The sequence below is a fragment of the Acomys minous genome, assembly GCF_964271855.1.
Source record: "Acomys minous genome assembly, chromosome: 14".
In the NCBI taxonomy this organism is placed as follows: Eukaryota; Metazoa; Chordata; class Mammalia; order Rodentia; family Muridae; genus Acomys; species Acomys minous.
The window spans coordinates 4,670,761-4,693,416 of NC_140496.1; the positions used below are offsets into that span (position 1 = coordinate 4,670,761).

Sequence of the window (22,656 nt, forward strand, 5' to 3'; positions counted from 1 at the left end):
TCCCCTCAGTCGCCACGCCTCTTGCTCCTTCCTTTAGTCAGGCCCGCTGACGGGGGAGCAGAAGCCACGGAGGCCGGTGTAGGTCTGCGGCCCTGTGCTGCGGTGCGAGTCTGTGTGCTGCTCCTGTCTTCCAGCTGCTGTTGGCTTTCTTGCTGTGTCCAGCGTCATCACCATGTCCGCCCCTTTCTTCCTTGGGAGGATCATTGACGTCATCTACACCAACCCCAGCGGGGACTATGCCGCCAGCCTGACCCGCCTCTGTGCTGGACTCACCTGTGTGTTCCTCTGTGGTGCTGCTGCGAACGCCGTCCGTGTCTACCTCATGCAGGCTTCAGGTCAGTCTCATTAGCTGACAGGACCTGGGGTAGAGTCAGGGACTCTCTTCCCTGGCCCCATCTCTTCCTAATATTGCATTCAGACCTCATGTCCCACCAAGAAGGCGTTAGGATCGGCCAGTACTCTCCCTCCCTGCTGTGGTCAGGCCTCCGCTCATGCCGTTGTGTAGCTACTGGGCTGGGACCTCAGTGGTATCTCTTCAGCAGGCAGAGAACCTCCCCGGCCCTGGCAGCCTGGGACTGCATTCCTTGTCTACAAGGCTAGTAAGATGATCTCTGGGCAGTTAACCTGTTCCTGCGTTGCAAAGTGCAATTCATGTAGGGGCAGCTAGTCAGGATTTGATTGGTGTTCCAGGCATGTGATGCTCCTCACATGCCAAGGATCATGTTACCTTTAAAAAAGTTAAAATGGGGCTGGAGAGATGGCTTAGTGGTTAAGAGCGCCACCTGCTCTTCCAGAGGTCCTGAGTCCAATTCCCAGCAACCACATGGTGGCTCACAACCATCTATAATGTGATCTGATGCCCTCTTCTGGTGTGCAGGTGGACATGCAGGCAGAATACTGTATACATAATAATAAATAAAGGAATCTTTTAAAAACTTTTTTAAAAATTAAAATGTGAGTTCAAGGCCAGCCTGGTCTACAAAGCGAGTCTAGGCTAGCCAGGGCTGTTTCACAGAGAAACCCTGTCTTGAAAAAAACACTTAAAAAAAAACATGTATTATTATTTATTGGTTTTTTTTTTGTTTTTTTTTTTGTTTTTTTTTTTTTGAGACAGGGTTTCTCTGTGTAGCCTTGGCTGTCCTGGACTCGCTTTGTAGACCAGGCTGGCCTCGAACTCACAGAGATCCTCCTGCCTCTGCCTCCTGAGTGCTGGGATTAAAGGTGTGCGCCACCATGCCCGGCTTTATTATTTATTGTTGTTAGGATATGTTTACATACATGTGCAGGCATGAGGGAAACATGGGTTTCTAGGCTGATGAGTCAGGTCATGAGGCTCACACGGCAAGGACCTTCACCTTGCTAGTCAAAGGTACCTTTATCACTGTCTCCATCTTCATCACTGTCTCCTCGCTTTGTCCCCAAGGTCTGTAGTTACTAACAGGAAGTTAGCACGCCAGGCCTGTATGAGTCCATCCCACGCCAGGACCCACCGAGCTGTTAGGCTCCGGCTGCAGACTGCCTTTCATGCTAGGCTAGTTAAACAGCTTGTTGGGGGCTGCCCCGTGAGTGGCAGGTGGCTACGTGCACAGCAGGCTGTCCTGTTTGCTTCGCAGGTCAGAGCATCGTGAACAGGCTGCGCACCTCACTCTTCTCCTCTATCCTAAGGCAAGAGGTTGCCTTCTTTGACAAGACCCGCACAGGAGAACTGATCAACCGCCTCTCCTCGGATACCGCACTCCTGGGTCGCTCAGTGACTGAAAACCTGTCCGACGGACTGAGGGCGGGTGCCCAGGCCTCGGTCGGTGTCGGCATGATGGTAGGCCAGCCTCTTCCTCCTTGTGCTTTCTGTCAGGGCTCTTAGGACCAGGGCTGTTGAGCTCGAGGGCTTGAGACGTTCTTGCCACTCTGTAACGTAGAGCAGCAAGACCGCTGCCCTGACTGTCGGGGCCCGGGAGGCCAGTATCTCTACTGAGTCAGGACCATTTGGAGAGTGGCTTTTCCTGAAGGTTTCTAAGACGGACTGAGGACAGCCAAGAATGCCAGGCCAAGGAGCGCCTTTGAGAACCGTGCGTCAGGTTCAAGAGGTAGACCTCATCCTCTGGGCCCCTGCAGCGTGGCCTGCTCTCCACAGATGGCTTGCTTTTCTCAGAGGGCTCAGCCCATCGCAGCTCGCTCCCCAGGTAGCATCTGTGTTCCAAGCCACCCTGCTGGCCTGAGTCACTTGCGAGTATCAGGTTCATGGGACAGGGCTAAACAGCAGAAGGAGAGCTAGGGTTGTAATTCAGTTGGCAGAGTGTTCCCCAGTGTGTACTGAGCTCTGTTTCAGCTGCAGATAACGTGCAGCACTTTGGTGACCTCTCTGACCTGTTGATTTAAGTGGAAGCGACACCCTTAGGGTGACTATACCCAACCTTAGATCTCGCGATGCAGTTTGACCAGTGCAGAGCCCAGCAGGCCTCATTGCATCTGGCCCTCTCCGAGCTGCTGAAGATGTGTTCTGACAGACTAGAACATGCTAGAACTGGCCAGAGGACATGCAGTTTACATCCTTCCTCCAGCAGCTGCAGGCACACTTCTTGGTAGTATGCCCACCTTGGGTTTCTGTGCTAGTTTTGATTTTGAGACAGGGTCTCACTATGTAGACCTGGTTGGCCTGGAACTTACCATGTAGACCAGGCTAGCCTTTGACTCAGAGATCACTTGCCTCTGCCTCTTGAGTGCTGGAATTGAAGGTGTGCGCCATCACACCCAGCTTTGATGTTGGGCTTTGTTTTGTTTTGTTGGTTTTTTTTGAGACAAGATTTCTCTGTGTAGCCTTAGCTGTCCTAGACTAGCTTTATGGACCAGGTTGGCCTCGAACTCACAGAGATCCTCCTGCCTCTGCCTCCCAAGTGCTAGGATCACAGGTGTGCGCCACCACACCCGGCTTGATGTTGGGTTTCATAAGGATCAAAGATGCCAGGAAAATCCAACCCAAAGAGGAGTCCTGGCTTGGAGACAGTGGCTTCCGGGCTATACACAGTAGGTCTGAGGATGTCTTGCCACTTCAAGGCACAGATGTTCTTATCTTTTACCTTTTGTCCTTGACAGTTTTTTGTGTCACCCAGTCTGGCCACCTTTGTCCTTGGTGTGGTACCCCCAATCTCTGTCCTCGCTGTGATCTATGGGCGGTATCTACGGAAACTGTCAAAAGCCACACAGGACTCTTTGGCACAAGCCACACAGGTACTGACCTCCTGTGTGTGTGAGTGTGTGTGTATGTGTGTGTCTACGCTAGGTGTGAGGCCCAGGGCAGCGGGCAGAATGCATGATGTGTATGCTGTGTTCCTTTCAAGCACGAGCTGGAAACGAGGCAAAGAAACAAGCAACAAATGTTTTCTCCCAGAGACACCTCAGTAAGGTGGGAAATGCTCTGGACCTGTCTAGCCACTCACCCCAGAGTGTGTCCAGTCTGCTGTTGCATTTCCCAGGCTGGCCTGGAACTCACTATACAGCCAAGGCTGGCCTCAGATTCATGGTAATCCCACGGCCTCGGCCTCCCAGTACTGTTACAGTTATGAGCCCATACCTGGCTTGTGTCAGCTTCTCACTGTTTCCTATCACTGTTATGGTAGGACAAAAAGTGCATGTGACCAGCTGTGATGGGACACGCCTGGAAGCCCAACATTTGGAGCCTGAGGCAGGAGGATCATGAATTTGAGATTAGTCTAAACCTTTTCTTTGAACAAAAGAAGCTAATATGCTTTGGAAACGTGTCTAGCTAGCACTGTGTCCTGTACTAACCCAGTAAAGCAGACTGCAAAGCACTGTCCTCATTTTAAAAAGATTTATTGCTGGGCGTGGTGGCGCATGTCTTTAATCCCATCACTGGGGAGGCAGAGGCAGGCGGATCACTGTGAGTTCGAGGCCAGCCTGGTCTACAAAGTGAGTCCAGGATCGCCCAGGCTACACAGAAAAACCCTGTCTTGAAAAAAAACCAAAAAAGAAAAAAGAAAAAAAAGAAAAAGATTTATTTTATTTTTTAATAACATGTAAGGAAGGGGTGTGTATACATATATGCAGTTACCCTCAACAGCCAGAAGAGGGCATTTGATGCTCTGAAGCTGCAATTAGAGACAGTTATGAGCTGTCAATAGCAGTGTGACACTCCTCCCTTAGCTCTGTGTGTGTGTGTGTGTGTGTGTGTGTGTGTGTGTGTGTGTGTGTGTGTGTGTGTGTGTGTGAGTTTTGTCTGCATGTCTGTGTGTGTGCTCCCTGTGTGCCTAGTGCCTGTGGAAGAGAGAAGGCATCGGATCCTCCAGGACGGGGATGGTGGGAAGCAAACCTAGATGCTCTGCAACAGCAACAAGCATTGTTCGCTGCTGAGCATCTTCCTGGCCCTTACCACGGGTTTGGATTCTCACAGCTAGCTGAGGAGCGAATTGGAAACATAAGAACCATCCGAGCGTTTGGGAAGGAGATGACGGAAGTGGAGAAGTACACCGGCCACGTGGGCCAGCTGCTGCAACTGGCGCGGAAGGAGGCCTTCGCACGGGCCGGCTTCTTTGGAGCAGTAAGTAGATTGTTGTGGGCAGTGAGAGTGCAGGGATTTTCACTCTGTGGCTCTTGACATAGTAAAGATGATTTTATTTCACCCCTAAGAATGACTTGAACTTTAAGCTGTTTTTATGGAAGAAGAGAAAAAAATAAAAAAGAAAGAAAAGAAAGTGGAATCAGAGAAAAAGTAGTGTGTGTGAGAGCTGGTGCTGTCCCCAGTGTGTGACTGGGCAGCTTTGAGAGCCTCTGACATTGAGTGCTGTGCTCTGTGGACCTTAGGACTGGGCTACACATATGCTTACACAGGCTTCTGGGTCCTTCAGATGTAACCTCATTTGGCTAATCCTGTTGAGGATTATATCACTTTAGTACATTCTAGAAGAAAGTAGAAGAAACTGGTCACAAAGTACCCAGAAACCCTGAATAGAAAACCACCATGTGTGCTGGGCATATTCAGAAGGTAGTAAGTGGGGGCCAGCCTGGTCTACGTAACGAGTTTGTGGCAGCCAGAACTGCATAGTGAGAAAACTGAAACATTTCTGTCTGAACTGGAGAGAGCCTCAGGCTGTGCGGTGGACTGTGAAGTGACAGTTGAGAGAAGGCGGCAGTAGGGACCCCGCGCTCGCAGAGACTCAGAGCAGAGCTTAGCGGCTGCGGCTCTGTGTGGATAACATCTCCTCAGAGCGCGGACCCTGCAGACTCATCGCCACCCAGGGAGGCCTCGCTGCTGCTCTCTTCACTCACAAGTTGGGGAAATAGCTTGAGGGCCAATGACATCCAAGCTTCTGTGGGGATGCAAGAATTTGCTTCACTGTTGTAAATATTTCAAAATGTTTTGTGGGAAATTTTACATATTAAAAGTGAGCCAAAGCACACGCCTGTAATCCCAGCACTCGGGAGGCAGAGGTCAGCTTGGTCTACAGGACAGGCAGAGCAACACAAAGAAACCCTGGTTCGAAAAAACTAAAAAAAAAAAAAAAAAAAAAATAGGAGCCAGAGGCCTAGTTTATACTTTTGTGCCTGAGAGGCCTTCGGTCCCACTGATGTCTTTGTTTTCCTCCCCCTATAGGCTGGGCTCTCAGGAAACCTGATTGTGTTGTCGGTCCTGTACAAGGGAGGCCTGCTGATGGGCAGTGCTCACATGACGGTGGGCGAGCTCTCCTCCTTCCTCATGTATGCTTTCTGGGTTGGACTGAGCATCGGAGGTACAGCATATAAACAGGCTTTGAGGCTACACCCTGAAAACAGGCCCCACTGAACAGGCGCTCTTTCCGTGCTGTTCCCTTAAGCAACCTTAGGCGAGTGGGTGAGCAGGTCCCCGTTGGGAAATTTGGGCCCCTTGTGTCCTTTCTCAGCTCGGGGAGCTGCGTTTCCCAGCCTGCTATTACAGAATGTGTCTCCCTGTTCCCAGGGGAGAGCAGGATGGTTGGCTGGAGTGACGGAGACCAGAGTCCAGATAGTTTCACCTCACACATTTTGCTGCCCAGAGTCTTAACTGTCCACACTCAGTCCCTCTTTCCTCTCACTCCTCAGAATTAATAGTACATTGCTGTCATTTTTATTTTGTTCTTTGACAGGTTGATACCATGTAGCTAGTGCATTCTGAGTCTTTCCCTCACCCTCTCTTCTCTCCCTGCCATGCCTGCCACCTCCCCTTCTCTACAAATCTCTTCCCCACGCTCGTGAGCATTTGTGCTGTTTGTGTCCCACCAAGTTTAACCTGGGCTGTCTGTCCATGTGACTCTGGGTAGCGGTGGGTGACAGATGAAGACAGTGACATCCCCCTTCCCAGACTCTGTGGTAGGGGCCATTGCAGGGCCAGTCTCCCGCAGGCTGAGTGTCTGGCCCCACAGCTCCTATGAGTTCATGGTGGCAAAGGCTCGTGGTGCCCAGACAATAGCGTTGGACAGCCCTTCCTCCTCCTGTCCTGCCCTGAGCCTTTCGCGAATGCTCCTGACCTTTAGCGGAGGTGACATAAAAGCCCTGCTTAGGCCTGTGCTCTCAACTGGATCTCTCACTGGTTTTTAGCATCATGGCTGAGTCTTTGTATTTGCTGCTGTTCACTACAAGGGGAGGTTTCTCTGGGAAAAGCTGAAAGTAGCATTTGTACATTGATATACACATACATATTTTGATAAATGTAAATATTTAATGAGGGTTTTCTTTTAGATTTATTTATTATTATCTGTATTTGCTTTGGTGTTTTGCCTGCATGTATGAGGGTGTCAGATTCCCTGGAACTGATGTTGCAGACAGTTGTGAGCCACCATGTAGGTTGCTGGGAACTGAACTCAGGACCTCTGGAAGAGCAGTTTGTGCTAACCTTCGAGCTCCCTTTATTTATTTATTTATTTATTTATTTTTGAAGACAAGCTTTCTACATAGTCTTCACTGTCCAGGAACTGGCTCTGTAGGCCAGGCTGGCCTGGAATTTACAGATGCCTTAGACTTCTTGTTAAAAAGCAACACTGTTGCATTTAAAGTGTTTGCCAGCATCCTAGTTTCGGAACAGTCATCCTCTTCCCAGAGTGGTCCCTTTGTTACCCAGTTGCTGAGCCTAAGTTGACACATTGTTGTTATCAACCAAAGTTAGCTTTACAGTTAGCCCTGGGTGACCCCACACACCCACCACCTGTTCTTTCTTCGGCCCCTGGCATCCACAGACCGTTTTTACTATATGCCTAGCTTTGAAGTTTTCAAATATTGTAGAATCAATAAAGCATGCAGCCATTTATGGCTGGCTTCTTTCACTTATTAGTGCACATTTAAGATTCTCCTGTCTCTCGTGGCCTAGTTGTCCCTGTAGAATCTTTTTTTTTTTTTTTTTTTTGGGTAGAATTTTGGTTCACTTGGGGTAGCCCCCATACTGCACTTGCAGTGTTGACTGAGGAGGAGGTTGCTGTCCTTGTGGCACAGTGACTTGTCACTGTTGAGTAGTGTGGTCACATATTTGTAAGTTTCCGAGAGCCTTGATAAATAGAAGCTGAAGGAGCTAGGGGAAAGGTGGATGGGTGGAGCAGCTAGCAGCCTCAACATCCTCAGCAGAAAGAGCAGATCTCACGTTGATGGCTGTGGTCGCTGTCTTTAGGAGCCTCAGGAGAAGGGGCCTGTGGCCCTTCTTGTCAGCTGATGATAGACTTCTCTTGTCCTCAGGTCTGAGTTCCTTCTACTCCGAGCTGATGAAAGGCCTGGGTGCTGGTGGGCGGCTCTGGGAGCTGCTGGAGAGGCAGCCGCAGCTGCCTTATAATGGTGGGTCTGAGGTGGGGCTGTTCTTTGCTGGGTTTTTTGTTTTGTTTTGTTTTGTTTTCAAGACAGGGTTTGTCTGTATAGCCTTGGCTGTCCTGGACTCACTTTGTAGACCAGGCTGGCCTCAAGAACTCACAGCGATCCACCTGCCTCTGCCTCCCGAGAGCTGGGATTAAAGGTGTGTTCCTTTATTAAACCTGGTTTAATAAAGTGAGCTTTGGACCATTAAAACAGCATTCTGCCCTCCTCAGAGAACAGGCCACTGCCAGGAGGTGGCTCCTGCTGCAGAGCAGGGAAAAGGTCAGGATTCCTATGGGACTCTGGTGGGACACTTGAGGGGATGTTCTGGAGCTGTGGGGCTGACGACAAGCTGTGCTGCTCATACACCTGCAGCCAGTCATTACCGCCAAGGGCAGGATAGCAACCTGGCGTGAAGGGAACACCCAGGTGGCCTTCTAGAATCTTCCATAGTGAGTGTGACGTTTGTAAGAGATTGGGGCAGGGGAAAGGTGACTAAAAGGCTTTATATTTCTTGGCATTTGGGAGTGATGCTTGTACGAAGTGGCAAGAGCCATTTTCTGCTTTGTCATCATCTTCCCTTGAGCCGGGGGCCTAGACCAGCTGCAGGAGCTTTGGGAGGAGGGTGGCCATGAGGAGCAACACTCAGCACTCCAGGTGCTTGCGGTGCAGTGAGCTTTGCGCCGCCCAGGATGAAAGCTAAGGCAGGAAACCCAGCAATACGTGGGGGTGCATTCCATACCAGGCTGAGGACACACTGGGGCTAAGGAAACCCTTGACACACCTTAGCCTCGTGGCTGTCATGCGTCGCCATCACTGCACTCTCGAAGTGTTTAATTGGCGTAGATGAGAACTCTACACAGATGTTCACCCAGGGCTGGATCCTCACACTCCACAGAGCTCGGGCAGGCAATTGTGTACAACTCAAAAGTCCTCATAAGGTGACGCCTCAGGTGTGTAAGGTCACAAGACCGTATGCACGCTACCCTGGGTGTGATGAGCCCAGCAGACAGGCCCACTCCTCGTAGCACCAGGATGAACTGTGCTGGGAGAGGGACGTCTGTCCAGCTCACTTCAGCCAGAAGGGCAGGGGAGCCGCGCTCTGCCAGGAGGTCCAGTTTTGCTTCCACTTTCTGTGTTCCCTCTTGTGTTTCAGAGGGCACTGTGTTGGACGAGAAAAGCTTCCGAGGTGCCCTGGAGTTCAGAAACGTGCACTTCTCGTACCCTGCTCGCCCGGAGGTGGCTGTGTTCCAGGACTTCAGTCTTTCCATCCCATCTGGCTCTGTCACGGCACTGGTTGGCCCTAGTGGTTCTGGAAAGTCAACAGTGGTCTCACTCCTGCTGCGGCTCTATGACCCTGTCTCCGGTAGGTGATGAAGGGTACTGTGGACAGGGCCACCCCTGAGCTGTTTGTGTCCTCTCCTGCTGCTGCGTGCTGAGGAGCGACCGCACCCGAAGGAAGCTTGTGGTGCGGTGCTCTGGTCTCCACACTCACGGCACCTCCCTCTGCTCCTGCGTTGGAAGTGGGTCAGCGAGACTGTCCAGCGGTGCCCAAGCAGTGCCAAGGGTGCCGTGGAGGGCCGCGTGCCCACACTGGACCGTGTGCCGAGGCAGCACTTGTGAGGGTTGCAGAAGGCCTGCTGCTGCTTCTGTTTCCGGACTATTCCTTGGCTGCTTTTTGGTTAAGTTCTTTGAGACAGGGCCTTCTCTAAAGCTCTGGTTGGCTTGGAACTCAGTATTTAGATGAGGCTCGCATCAAACTGTGGCAATCCTCCTGCCTCTACCTCCTGGGTTCTGGAATCCCAAGCATGGACTACCATGGCCACTCCTTGGTTGTTTTAGGAACAGCTAACTGGGGCCCGCGGCCCATTTCCATGTGGTGATGCAGCCACTAGCATCGCTCTGAGCTAGTAGGAACCCCCACCCCACCTACTCTGTTTACCTTTTCTCTGGAAACAGGTTCTCACTGAGTTTTGCAGGCTGACTTTGAACTTGTGCCCCCTCTGCCCCAGCTTCCTGGGTAGCTGGCATTATGGGCTGCATCTGCTCTGATTTTATTTCACTCTATCGTGCACTTCATTGAGCACTTCAGGTTCTTCTCTGTGGCAAGCCTGCTGCTTTGTGAGCAATCTCCCCAGCAGACACTTTCTCAGTGGGCCTTCCCAGTTTCAGGTCTTCCTCCTCCTCCTCCTCTTCTTCCTCCTCTTCCTCTTCCTCCTCTTCTTCTCCCTCCTCCTCCTCCTCTTCTTCCTCCTCTTCCTCTTCCTCCTCCTCTTCCTCATCCTCTTATTCTTCCTCTTCTTCCTCCTCCTCTGCCTCCTCCTCCTTCTGACACAGAGTCTTATTATGTAGCTGTAGCTGGCTTGGAACTCACGGAGAGCTGCCTGCATCTCTCTCCCCAAGTGTTGGGATCAAAGGCATGTGCCACCATGCCTGGCTATGTTTTCAATTGGATTATACCCCCTTTAAGAGCAAAAGTGTGTTATTTTATATCTTTACCCCCTTTCCTGCCTAGAGTAGGTGATCTGCACATGGGCTTTAATTTTTGGATTTAGAAAACAAGTGTGAGACTGCTCACTTATTCATGGTGTGTGTGTGTGTAGGTGTGTGTGTCCCCTTTCCTGCAGTCTTAGGTGGGCAGCCAAAGAGACTCCCACGTAAACTTGCAGAACACATGAAGACTTCTACCCCTGAGCCAGGCCTGATGGTCTCCTCTGATGCTGGCATGATCAAGGGGTCAGGAGGCCACCATCAGAACGCTGGCCAGTGCTTGCTGTGCATTCCCCTGTCCCTCACAGTCCTCTCTGGAATCAAGGCTCTGCTTAAGACCTTGGGTTCATGAAAACACCAACATTACCAGGTAGCCCACCTGCCAGCAACCTCCAGACTCAGAAAGGTGGGCTGCTGGGCCTGCTGTCCACTAGGTGACGTGCTAGCCTCGGACCTTCCAGAAGACCCCCTCTTGCTCTGAAAGTCCTGACCTTATTGGCTTTAGGCTCCATGCAGACACTAGGAGAGTTAGTTTTTTTAGTGGTTGGGACGGAACCCAGGCCCTTGCATGTGCTAGGCGAGGACCTCACCGCTGGCCGCACTCCAAGTCCTGACTGTATTTATTTAGCTTAAAAATTGTCTAGAGGTTGGGGTTGTGGATCAGCTGGTTACTGCTTCTTCTTCTTCTTCTTCTTCTTCTTCTTCTTCTTCTTCTTCTTCTTCTTCTTCTTCTTTTTTTAAAGATTTATTTATTTTTTATGTACACAGTGCTCTGTCTGCATGTCCACCTGCACACCAGAAGAGGGCACCAGATCTCATTATAGATGGTTGTGAGCCACCATGTGGTTGCTGGGAATTGAACTCAGGACCTTTGGAAGGGCATACAGTGCTCTTAACCTCTGAGCCATCTCTCCAGCCCTGGTTACTGCTTCTTTAGCATGCATTAAAATGTGGATCTGATTCCCAGTGTGGCATCAGGAGGAGAGGGGACAAATAGCAGCACAGTAGGGAGAGACAGGAGGATCAGAAGTTCAGGGTCATGCTGGGCTACATAGTAAGTCTGAAGTTAACTAATGAATCTGCAATCTCCCCACTGGGGCCTTTTTCTGTTCACTCTGGTTATCAGCCTTGACCTGTGGTGACCTCTGGCCTCTCTACAGGAACGGTCAGTCTTGACGGCCATGACATTCGACAGCTAAACCCCGTCTGGCTGAGATCCAAGATTGGGACAGTAAGTCAGGTAAGAAGTCAGGTGTCCTTGTCGCTCCCTTTTGGAGAAGCTGCTTTTCTGCTGCTTTTGCTTGATGTCATGTTTCTCAGCGGCAGGGCCATGGGTGGGGCGCACCCCTCCACACACAGACTGCTGGCTGTGCCCCTCAACTCCAGAACACCTCGTCAGTGGGAGGGCTGCCTCTTACCCGAGACTGGAGACTGGTGTCTTGTACCACACAGAGGGCCTAGGGGAAGACGGCGCAGAAGCTCTCACGGTTCTTCCCGACTCCCAGGCCAGGCCATGGGACGCACTTGCACAGGGCTGCATGGAGCAACAAATCTGTATCACGGCTGGTTTTCTCGGACTGTTGTGCGCCCTGCAGTCACACGCACACCTCCCACTCTTGCACTAGGCTGGATGGAGGGTGTAGCCGTGGGTGCTGACTAGACCCCAGCGGTGTGCTTCCTGGGCTCTGTCGGGGTGCCCTGGTGGTGTCTGGTTGTGTGTCAGAAAGCGACGGATGGATGTGGCGCTTTGTCTGAGTGGAAGGTAGGCAGCTGGAATTGAGTCTTCCAGGGTTTGCTAGCCCTAGAGGGGGGCTGCACTTACAAGGTTGTCACAGGCCAGCAATTGTGGTCACGCATTGTGGAGTCTTCTTCTCACAGTGTGGTAAAGACAACAGACAAGGTTGGTCTTGTTCATGGTAAACAAGAACCAAAAAAAAAAAATTATTTTTGAGACAGTGTTTCCTGTGTAGCCTTGGCTGTTCTAGAACTTGTTTTGTAGACCAGCCTGGCCTCGAATTCACAGAAATCCACCTGCCCCTGCCTCTTGAGTGTGGGATTAAAGGTGTGTGCCACTGCACCCGGCTAGGAACCATTTTTTTTTAATTGCATTACTTGTTTGTTTTGTGTGTGTGTGTGTGTGTGTGTGTGTGTGTGTGTGTGCGCGCGCGCGCGCGCGCGAGCACGTGGCATGGTGTGTGTGTGGAGGTCAGGTGACAACTTAGGAGACTCGGTTCTCTCCTTTCGCTTGAAGTCATTGGACTCAGGTTGTCAGGCTTGGTAACAAACACGGTCACCTCCTGAGGCATTTGCTGGCCTCTCGGTCATGGAGCAGGGCCTCCGGGCCGAGCGCTGCTGAGAACGTGCGCCACTCTTTGTCCTCGGCTCCTCAGAGCCCATGGTGCCTACCTGACGCTGGCTGGAGTTTCTGACAAATGTGCGACGTTTCCAATTGCAGGAGCCGGTCCTGTTTTCCTGCTCCATCGCGGAAAACATTGCCTACGGTGCTGACAGCCTCTCCTCAGTCACAGCCCAGCAGGTGGAGAGGGCGGCAGAGATGGCCAATGCCGCTGAGTTCATCCGCGCCTTCCCTCAGGGCTTTGACACTGTGGTTGGTGAGAAGGGCATCCTCCTGTCTGGTACGTGGCACTCACGTCTCACGGCTTAGTCCTGCCAGCGTGGCAGAAGCTCTCACTTCCAGGAAGTGCTCATGTGGTTCCCAGTGCACTGTCACTTATAGATGAGGCTTTCATCTTTGCAGTTTAGTTAAATTAACTCATCCTTTCTGAAAGGATGTGTTTCCTTCACTTTCTGCCCAGAACTTTCCTTGGGACTGCTGTTGGGTGACACCAGTGACAGCAAGCCTTTGTCTCCATCCTAGGAAAGATGTGCTTTGCAACCTGAGGCTATAGGGAATTAAAGAAAAGATGCAACAAGGTGGCGAATGATGCCTGACCAAGGCAAATGAAGTTTCCAGAAAGGGCGACAAGTGAACCCTTTTATGGGCCACCTATCATCTCTTTCAGATATAACCCCATTCATTCATTCATCCATTTATTTGTTTATTTGTTTGTTTAGTGGTGATGGGATTGAGCCCTGGGCCTTGAGGATGGCGGGCAAGCATTCTGCATGGAGCTATGCTCCTCGCCTGTGCTTGTTTCCCTAAAGAACCCTTGAAAAACGTAAAGCGGATCCTCTTTTTTTTTTTTTAATATTTATTTATTTTTATGTATACAGTGCTCTGCCTGCATGTTCACCTGCAGGCCGGAAGAGGGCATCAGATCACATTATCGATGGTTGTGAGCCTCCATGTGGTTGCTGGGAATTGAACTCAGGACCTCTGGAAGAGCAGTCAATGCTCTTAACCTCTGAGCCATCTCTCCAGCCCATAAAGCAGATTCTTGAGTTGAGGGATTTATGAAAAGAGACTGATCTTTCTGTGGCCTTTGGGCCTGAGCGTGTGAAAAGCTTTACCGCTGGGAGGCAGAGCTGGCCACTCCGAGGGAACAGTCAGCTGTGCACTATGGGCTCCACGTTCTTTGGGGAGGGGCAGATTGTTCTGACTAGCCGCAGAGTGAGGTGGGAGCTGCAGTGCAGCTAACGGGAAGCACACTTTTGGTTAGACACAGACTTTTGTTTTTCAGTGAAAATGCTGAAATGTATTTGTTCTAGATGTTGTAAGCTCCGGTCCTTTCAGGTGTCTGGTGGCTAGACCATGCAGTGGTCCCTTCCAGCTCTGAGGTTAGATCACAAAGCGTAAATGAAACTACAAGGTGGCAATTATGTTGCATGATGGGGAAAAAAAACCCAGAAGGCTCTCAGGGAGGCAGAGGCAGGCCGATCTCTGTGAGTTCCAGGACAGCCTGGTTTACAGAGCGAGTTCCAGGACAGCCAGGGCTACCTCAAAAAGCCAAAAGATTTTCTTCCTAAGAATTTATGTTAAGCTTGTCTTTTCTGTTTTTGTCAGGCGGGCAGAAACAGAGGATTGCAATAGCCAGGGCTCTGCTGAAGGTAAGACTGCTGACTGCTGATGGGTTACCAGCTCCGTGTGTGTGTGTGTGTTTGTGTGTGTGTGTTTGTGTGTGTGTGTGTGTGTGTGTGTGTGTGTGTGTGTGTGTGTGTGTGTATGCATGCATGTGTGTATGTGGAATATATTATGTATGGCTATCAGGCTGGTAAAAAGAGAAGGTGGAAATTCTACTAAGGGCTTATTGTCCATGTATTTGTCAAGGGCCAGTGTCAAGAGTAGGGAAAAACCTTTTTCCTAGAAGCAGCAATTGCCTGGTGATTGGTATTAACAAAATGTCAGAGTGGTGCCAATCTGCAGGCCTCTAACTTTTCCTCAGTTGTTCTGATGGGGCAAAGATCAGACGCCTCAGACTCCAGCCAGGGGCAGGAAGAACGTCCTGGGGAGCCAGACATTCTGCCTTTGTGAAAGCAGCATCCCTTCATTTCTCCCCTCAGCGTGTAGGTGGTTGCTGGTGGCATCATGGAAACATAGGGCACCTATTGAAGTGACTTTTAGTAAGCGCGTACTTGTCCGCCCTAGTGCTCCACCCTACCTAGGGTGCCATGCAGCACTTTGTCTAGATTTGCCGTTCTGGTCAGTGAACCAGACAATACAGGTCTCCACAGCTGCTTGTTGCACTCAGTAAGGTCTGAACTTGCTGCGTGTTGTTGAAAACTTCCTCCTCTTGTGGCTGAATTAATGGGCTATCTGTGCCTCAGTTGATCAGAGGCTGTTGTAATGTTAGAACGTGGTAGGTATGTTTTGTTGACAATTTCTTACAGATAGATTCATAGGAAAATAATCAAATTTGGTGTATATATTGGTTTAATCTCACCTTGGTGCATTATGAATTATTTTACTATTATTAAGTAAGTTATTATGAAGACTTGGAGAGAGCCAAGGACTGTACTGCTGGTTTCAGATTCTCATCTGTTCCTTCACTGACAAGCAGATAACAAAGCTTTAAGCTACATCCCATCTAGTGATTTCAGTGACAGCGGCTTCAGCTTGAGGTATCCCCTCCATCACATACTCATGAAGATGTGTAGGAGCAGCCTCTCGATGAGGAGACTGAGGAGGAGGGGAAGGGTGAGGACGAGGGTGAGGATGAGGGTGAGGAGGATGAGACGAGGACAAGGATGAAGATGAGGAAGAGGAGGGTGAGGGTGAAGAGTGTGAGAGTAAGGATGAGGATGAGGGTGGTGAGGATGAGGATGAAGATGAGGGTGAAGAGTGTGAGGATGAGGATGATGGAGGAGGAAGAGGGTGAGGGTGAGGAGGGTGAGGGTGAGGAGAGTGAGAGTGAGGGTGAGGACAAGGAGGATGAGGAGGAGTAGGAAGATGAAGAGGAGGAGGATGAATTTCCCATCCAAATACGGTTCATGGCATTGGTGCACTGACCTGGCCCATCCCTTCCCATGGGGTGCTGAAGAGCCCTGGCACATGGGTGGACTCGCGTCTCAGTGCTTCACAGTCCGTCTGCCGGAGGCAGCAGCACCTTGTAGGTCAGAGCTCCATCCCTTCTGCCCCTTGTGTTCTTTAATGTGTATAGTTGTTTTGCTGAATGTCTGTGCACCACACCTGTGCCTGGTGCCCAAGGAAGCCAAAAGAGGTGTCAGAGTCTGTGGGGTTGGAGCTACGGAAGCTGCCATGTGGGTGCTGGGAGTGAGCCCAGGTTCTCGACCATTGAGCAGCCTCCCATCTGCTCCTTCTGTCTTTTAAAACTGTAACAGCTACCTTTAAGTGCGGGGTTTTTGTTTGTTTTTGTTTTATTTTGTTTGGGTTTTGGTTTTTTGAGACATAGTTTCTCTCTGTAGCCTTGGCTGCCCTGGACTCCCTCTGTAGACCAGGATGGCCTCAGACTCACAGCGATCCACCTGCTTCTGCCTCCCGAGTGCTGGGATTACAGGCATGCACCACCACTGCCCACCCTTTAAATGCTTTTATTACATTGGGCCAGGGGTGCACAAAGGTCAGCCAACAACATGGTCAGTTCTGTCCATCTAATGGTGTAGGGTCTGGGATTCAGACTCAGGTTGTCAGGTTTGGTGGTAAGTGCCTTTCCGTGCCGAGCCATCTCACCAGTCCTTCTTACTGTCCAGAGCTGTGTCTACTAATAAATCATTTTTCTTTTTCAGAACCCCAAAATTCTTCTCCTTGATGAAGCAACCAGGTGAGGGTATCTCTGTGAAAAATGTGATCAGGTTAGAGTATCTAATGTGTGTGTCCACGCTGGAGGGTGGTGTCTCAGTGATGTCTGTGTCCACGCTGGAGGGTGTCTCAGTGATGTGTGTGTCCACGCTGGAGGGTGTCTCAGTGATGTGTGTGTGTCCACGCTGGAGGGTGTTTATCTTAGTGATATGTGTGTCCACGCTGGAGGGGGCCTGTCTCAGGGATGTGTGTGTGTCCACGCTGGAGGGTGCCTGTCTCAGTGATATGTGCGGCCATGTCTGCAGCTCTGACCTCTCTGCTTCCTTGTGTGTGACCTTGTCTGTTACAGTGCACTGGATGCTGAAAATGAGCACCTGGTACAGGAGGCACTTGACCGGCTGATGGAAGGGAGAACGGTGTTGATCATAGCGCACCGCCTGTCCACCATTAAGAATGCCAATTTTGTTGCTGTCCTTGACCAGGGAAAAATCTGTGAACACGGGACACATGAACAGCTGCTTTTGAAGCCCAGTGGGCTGTACAGGAAACTAATGGACAAGCAGAATTTCACAGCAGTGTAAGGAAGCTGTTCCTGGAGCTGGCACAGGTCTGCTGGGAAGCGGACACCAAGACTGTGGTGACGTCATCATGTACACAGCAGTGCCCTGTCTAAAAACAAAGCAGCAGTCACTGCTGCATTGTCTGACACATTGGAGAAAACAGACGTGAGAGCTGTATGAGTCGTGTGAGTCGTCCTTCAGTGATTTCCACAAAGGATGGCTGCTTTCAGGTGTACCTGTCCTCCCAGACCCTCACTCACTTTTAAACTGGTAACTTCCTAAGTGTCTGACGCACTGAGCTGCTGCAGGTCTCGAGTGTTAGCGTAGCACAGCACCTCGTTTCCTCTGCTAGGCAGGCTGTTCTCAGGTGACGACTTTAAAAAGGGAACTAGAAACCGAAGGCCTAACTACTTGAAGCCACTTTGCTCATCACTGGGGCACCTACCTGGGGCCACGGAGGGAAGGTCGGCTGCGGCTGCCCTCCGTAGTTCCAGGTGTCAGGGGTCTGGGACACTACAGGCTGTGACTGTCAGAATGTTCAGCACTGGGCACGAGAGAGCCTGGTGCACTCTGCCAAAGGAAGGAGTCCCCTTCTATAAACTGGAGAGCTTCTATTTTTTTTATTCACGTCCTTGTTTTATGACTCCTCTTGAGAAGGTGTGAATGACCAGGAGTTAACAAAGGTGGATGAAAATGAATTACATGTTTGTCTGAAGCATGTATTTTGAAAAAACTGCTTTAAGATACGTAGTTCTCAAATATATTGTAGTTTTATATTTTAAATTTTCACTAGTAAGGATCAATCTGGATAAGATAATTTCAGCCTTGACTATGGCAGCTCTGCGGCCTCAGTAGGAGAAACAAAGTGATGAAAAGAGCATCGTCTTTTGTAAAGCGCCGCACGCTGTCCTTGTCCTGCCACTGTGCTCTAAGGCCTACCACGTTCAGAAGTCGGCCGTCAGTAAGTGTGACGACCCTGCCAGTCCCAAGAGAAGAAAGTATCACAGGGGTGCCAAGACAAGAGATGAGACCCTCCTAGGACTGAGGAGTGAGGCATCCCAAGGTCATCTGTGACGGAACAACCAAAACCCAATGAGGAGCTGTTGTAGCACCCAGCTCATCTGGAAGGGCTCAGCAATCCGTCAGGAAGTGAGACAGCACACTGCTCACTCCCCTAGCCCTGGCTCTTGGAGGCCAAGCCCCACCCATGGGAGTTGGAAGCCGGCCAGGACGCGAGACCTTGGAAGTCCTACTCCACTGGCTGCATGGAGCCTTAACATGGCACTGCTCTGTAAGAGATGGCTGCCCTTTCTCCTGGGCTTAGTTTTAGTCACTTACGGTGTCACAGTTCTTACACAACTACCAGCAGCCAATGAACTTGCACATTGTTTTTATCAGTGCTATTAACTGGATGTTGTCTTGAGAAAAAGGTTGTTTTTTTTTTAATGCTGGCGATGTATAACCTGAGGCGGAGCTGCCCTAAGAGCTGGAAACACGCACTGAAGACGCCTCTTCATGAAAGCCACGGAGTACACTGGCCAGTGAGCAAGCCAGGGTCCGTGAGTGAGTGTAGTGTCTAGCACACCTGTGACAACCATCTTCCACTGCCCATGTGGTTATTCAGCTCCGTGCAGGGTGCGTCTCAGAAAAACAAAGCAGCTGCAAAGCAGGTTGGTGAGGAAACCCCTTCGCTTTGTGGAAGTATTTTCAAAATTGAAATGAGTCACCACATTTTATCTCTTAGTATGTTTGTGTCCTTAACCTTTTATATCAGATTAAAATTTATAGTGAACTTAATCTGTGTTTTTTATATTGCTGAGGGTGAGTCAAGGGCCCCACATAGGCTGAGCACACACCACTGACTTCTATCCGTAGCCTTAGTCTCTTGGCTGTCCCTTTTAAAAGTTTGTACATATCCAGTTTTTGTTTTTGTTTTTGTTTCTTTCAAGACAGGGTTTTTCTGTGTAGCCTTGGCTATCCTAAACTTGCTTTGTAGACCAGGCTGGCCCAGAACTCACAGCAACCCATCTGCCTCTGCTTCCCGAGTGCTGGCTTTCCAGTTTCTTTTTCTGAGACAGGTTTTCTCTATATAGCCCTTGCGGTCCTGTAACTCAATCTGTATCCAGGCTGGCCTCGAACTCAGAGATCCTCTTCTGGGATTAAAGGCATGGGCCATCACCACTCACATATTCAGTTTCTTGATAGGATTTGCTATAGAGACTCAAAATGGCATATACAGAGAAAGGCAAGTTCCATGCTTTTCCTCATCAGAAGGCCTTTCTCTCCCCCCCAGAGACAGGGTTTCTCTGTGTAGCCTTGGCTGTCCTGAACTTGCTTTGTAAAAGACCAGGCTGGCCTCGAACTCACAGCTATCTACCTGCTTCTGCCTGCCGAGTGCTGGGATTAAATATGTGTGCCACCAACACCCGCCTTATCAGAGGCTCTTAATGTCCTCACTCGCATCTGTCCAGTTCCATCACTAAGTATTTCCTGTCCTGCCATGAGAACAGTGCTGTAGCCTTGAGAAGGGATTCAGTAGTGTCTTCCTTCAAAAAGCTCTAGTTTACCAGGGGTGAGGCGGGAGAAAGTCAGTAAAAAGAAACCTGCCAAAGCACTGTGGCTGGCACGGTGTTGGGGGTGTTTTGTTTCCAGCGTGTGTACACATTACATTGGGCTGTGGCAATCCCAGGGGGTAGACAATACTTAGGTTCCATTTCCCCAGTGAGGGAAGTAGCTTAGGCAAGTTGTGAATTGCTTTGTCACTTGCCTTAGCTTCTCAGTGTTACAGTACCGTCAGCTAGCTGGCCCTAGAGCTCCAGGATATTTTCTTGTCTCTGCATGCTACATGTTTGGCTTTTATTGTTTATTTTTTAAAGATTCATGTATGCATACAGATGCTCTGTCTGCATGTATGCCTGCAGACCAGACAGAAGAGGGCATCAGATTGTGAACTTCCATGATGTGGTTTCTGGGAATTGAACTCTGGACCTCTGGAAGAACAGCCAGGGCTCTTAAGTGCTGAGTAATCTCTCCAAACCTTCATTTTTTTTTTGTTTTTAATATTTTTTATGTACTTGTATATGTCTGTGCAAGCAAGGCACTAAGGATGCAGAGGCAGGTGGATCTCCAAATTTGAGACTAGCCTGGTCTACAAAGCAAGTTCCAGGATAGTCAGGACTATCACAAAGAGAAAACCTGCCTCAAAAAACAAAAACAAAGCCAGGCGTGGTGGCATACGCCTTTAATCCCAGCACTTGGGAGGCAGAGGAAGGCAGATCACTAGCCTGCTCCCCAAAGCTGGTCCAGGACAGCCAGGGCTACACAGAGAAACCCTGTTTTGAAAAACAAACAAAACAAAAAAACAAAAACAGGGCTCAGAGAAGCCAGAAGAGGGCGTTAGACTCCAGAGTTACAGGGGTTTGTGACCAACTTGATATGGGAGCTGGGAATTGAACTCAGATCCTCTGTAAAAACTCTTCCACTGAGACATCTCTCCAGTCCCCCACACACTTGGCTTCATTACTTATTTTTAAGACAGGATCTCACTATGTAGCTTAGTCAGGTCTACACTATGTAGACCAGGCTGACCTGGAGCTTAAATAAGTCTGCCTCTGCCTCCCAAATGAGCCACTATGCCCAGCACTGATTTTCTTTTAAGAGTGTAATTTTCAGCTGGGTGCGGTGGGCGCACACCTGTAATCCTACTACTTGGGAGGCTGAGGCAGATGGATCTCTGAGTTTAAGGCCAGCCTGGTCTACACACACACACACAGAGGGGGGGCGGGGGGAGAGAGAGAGAATGAATCCAGGACAGCCAGGGCTACATAGAGAAACCCTGTCCCTGTCTTGGAAAAACAAGAGTATAATTTTCCCTTAAACTTGCTTACCTTTCTGTGTTTCTTTAGTGCCCATAAATGTCACACCTATATTATCCAATCCTCACTACCTACAGCATTTTCAAACAAGGGATGTCCCAGCTCCCGGTGCTGACAAGTCATTCCAGCTCCTGGAGAGGGTCACACAAGGGACGGTCTAAAAACCTGATCTGCTCTGCCTAACAACTCTGTGTCCGCAGTGGTCTCTTGAGTGATCATGGTTTTCTTGTTTGTTTCTGGTATTTGGAGACAAGGTCTCATGTAGCCCAAGGTGGCTTTGAAAAATTACCAGTCCTGAAGATACAAAACCAAAGCTGACCCTAGCTGACCTCTTCAGACACACCCCTTCCAGTAAAATAGCAACAAAGAGGAAATGTACTAGCTAGGCTTCTTAAGACTCAAGGCAGCTGCAGAACAAGGCAAGCCTACTTTCACCTGGGAGAAGATACAAGGTAACTGCCAGCAGTACAAATGTGACTTTGGGGGATGTGAGCATCTGGCACACTGTCCACCCTACAAACGGGTTACTCAACCAAGGTTTACTTAACCATTCCCCTCTTCCAGCAAAGACAATGTTAAGACAACTGTGTACTTGTCACACTGGACACCAAGGTTCCAAAGTCACCCTCTCTTCAAGATATTTAGAAACAGCTAGTGTGGCGGTGCACGCCCTTATTCTTAGCACTTGAGAGACACAGGCAGGTGGATCTTGGTGAATCCTTTTCGCAAGCTGTGACCCCAAAAGAAAAACATTTAGAAGTAGCTTCTTGAGCCAGGTGTGGTGGCACACACCTGTAACCTCTGCAGGACCAAGAGTTGTTCAAAGCCTCCCTGGCCTACATGAGACATTGTCTCAAATACCTAAAAATAAACAAAACAGAAAAACGTGATTACCTGAGCGACCATTATGGGCACAGAGTAGCCTGGCACGTTGTAAGTAAATATAGTCCGCACAGGCGGCGGGAGGAGGAACGTCATCTCTCACCTAAGGAAGTTCAAGAGAAAGGCGGCGCTAGATTTGATGCAAGGCAGAAGCCTGCCAGGAAGGGCCCACCATCCAGGAGAAAGAAACTTGCGCAATAGCATCAGAGCTTTTAATTCCTGCAATGTGGAATCCAAGTAGAAGCGGTGACTGAACAAAAGTTAAGGCCACCCGAAGTTAAATCAGTGGCGACCTCACAAAGGAGTTCAGCAAGTTACCCCTAGGCGGTTATCAGCCCTGGATTTTTATAAGCTCTACTGCAGCCTCGGACTTCGTTAGTTCGCTGGCTGGTAGTGCGGGGAGCTGAGTGGAAAATACAACCCCTACACCACGCGGCCCTCCAAACAGCCGCAGGGGCTTCCACAGGGCTTTGTGGACCGCCTGTAGGGCTTCTACGAGGTTCTGGGACTTGGGGGCGGGAGGGGAGGAAGGGGCGAGAGTCAACACGCCTCAGAAGGGGGGCACAGCCCTCGCCGTGCCACCGGCAGTGGGCCAGACCCGCTGCGACTGGGAAGCAAGAGCTGGGGCCCAAAGGAGAGCCCGGACATCTGGACGAATGGCCAAGCCTGAGACCGATCTCAGGGTGGGAAAGCTGTGCAGAGTGCCTGAGTTTCTCCAGCTCTAGTCCCCGGGCCCTCCCGATTCGGAACAACTCGCGCTCTAGCCTGGGTGTGACGTCACACAAGCGCTTCCAGTTCTGACCACGCCCCGCGGCACTGAGTTTTGTCGTCATCTCCACGCGCTCTCCCTTCCCTTACTGGCTGAGCGTCTCTTTCCCGTTCTGCGCCCTGT

The 22,656-nt window shown here is 50.2% G+C and overlaps 1 protein-coding gene across 1 annotated transcript in view; it reads left to right on the top strand.

Moving 5' to 3' along the window:
* The window catches only part of ABCB10 (ATP binding cassette subfamily B member 10), a gene marked incomplete at its 5' end in the record, with an annotated part of 29,639 nt that extends 10,835 nt beyond the window's left edge, over positions 1-18,804 (top strand). Inside the window, 12 exons of the mRNA XM_084757085.1 lie at positions 135-335; positions 1,614-1,816; positions 3,091-3,225; positions 4,406-4,552; positions 5,606-5,741; positions 7,690-7,785; positions 8,957-9,166; positions 11,451-11,530; positions 12,746-12,926; positions 14,255-14,298; positions 16,435-16,469; positions 16,797-18,804. Coding sequence (XP_084613211.1) covers positions 135-335; positions 1,614-1,816; positions 3,091-3,225; positions 4,406-4,552; positions 5,606-5,741; positions 7,690-7,785; positions 8,957-9,166; positions 11,451-11,530; positions 12,746-12,926; positions 14,255-14,298; positions 16,435-16,469; positions 16,797-17,028 — 1,700 coding nt within the window. The 3' untranslated portion in view covers positions 17,029-18,804. The remainder of the gene's footprint in view (positions 1-134; positions 336-1,613; positions 1,817-3,090; positions 3,226-4,405; positions 4,553-5,605; positions 5,742-7,689; positions 7,786-8,956; positions 9,167-11,450; positions 11,531-12,745; positions 12,927-14,254; positions 14,299-16,434; positions 16,470-16,796) is intronic.
* Positions 18,805-22,656: the final 3,852 nt, after the last annotated feature.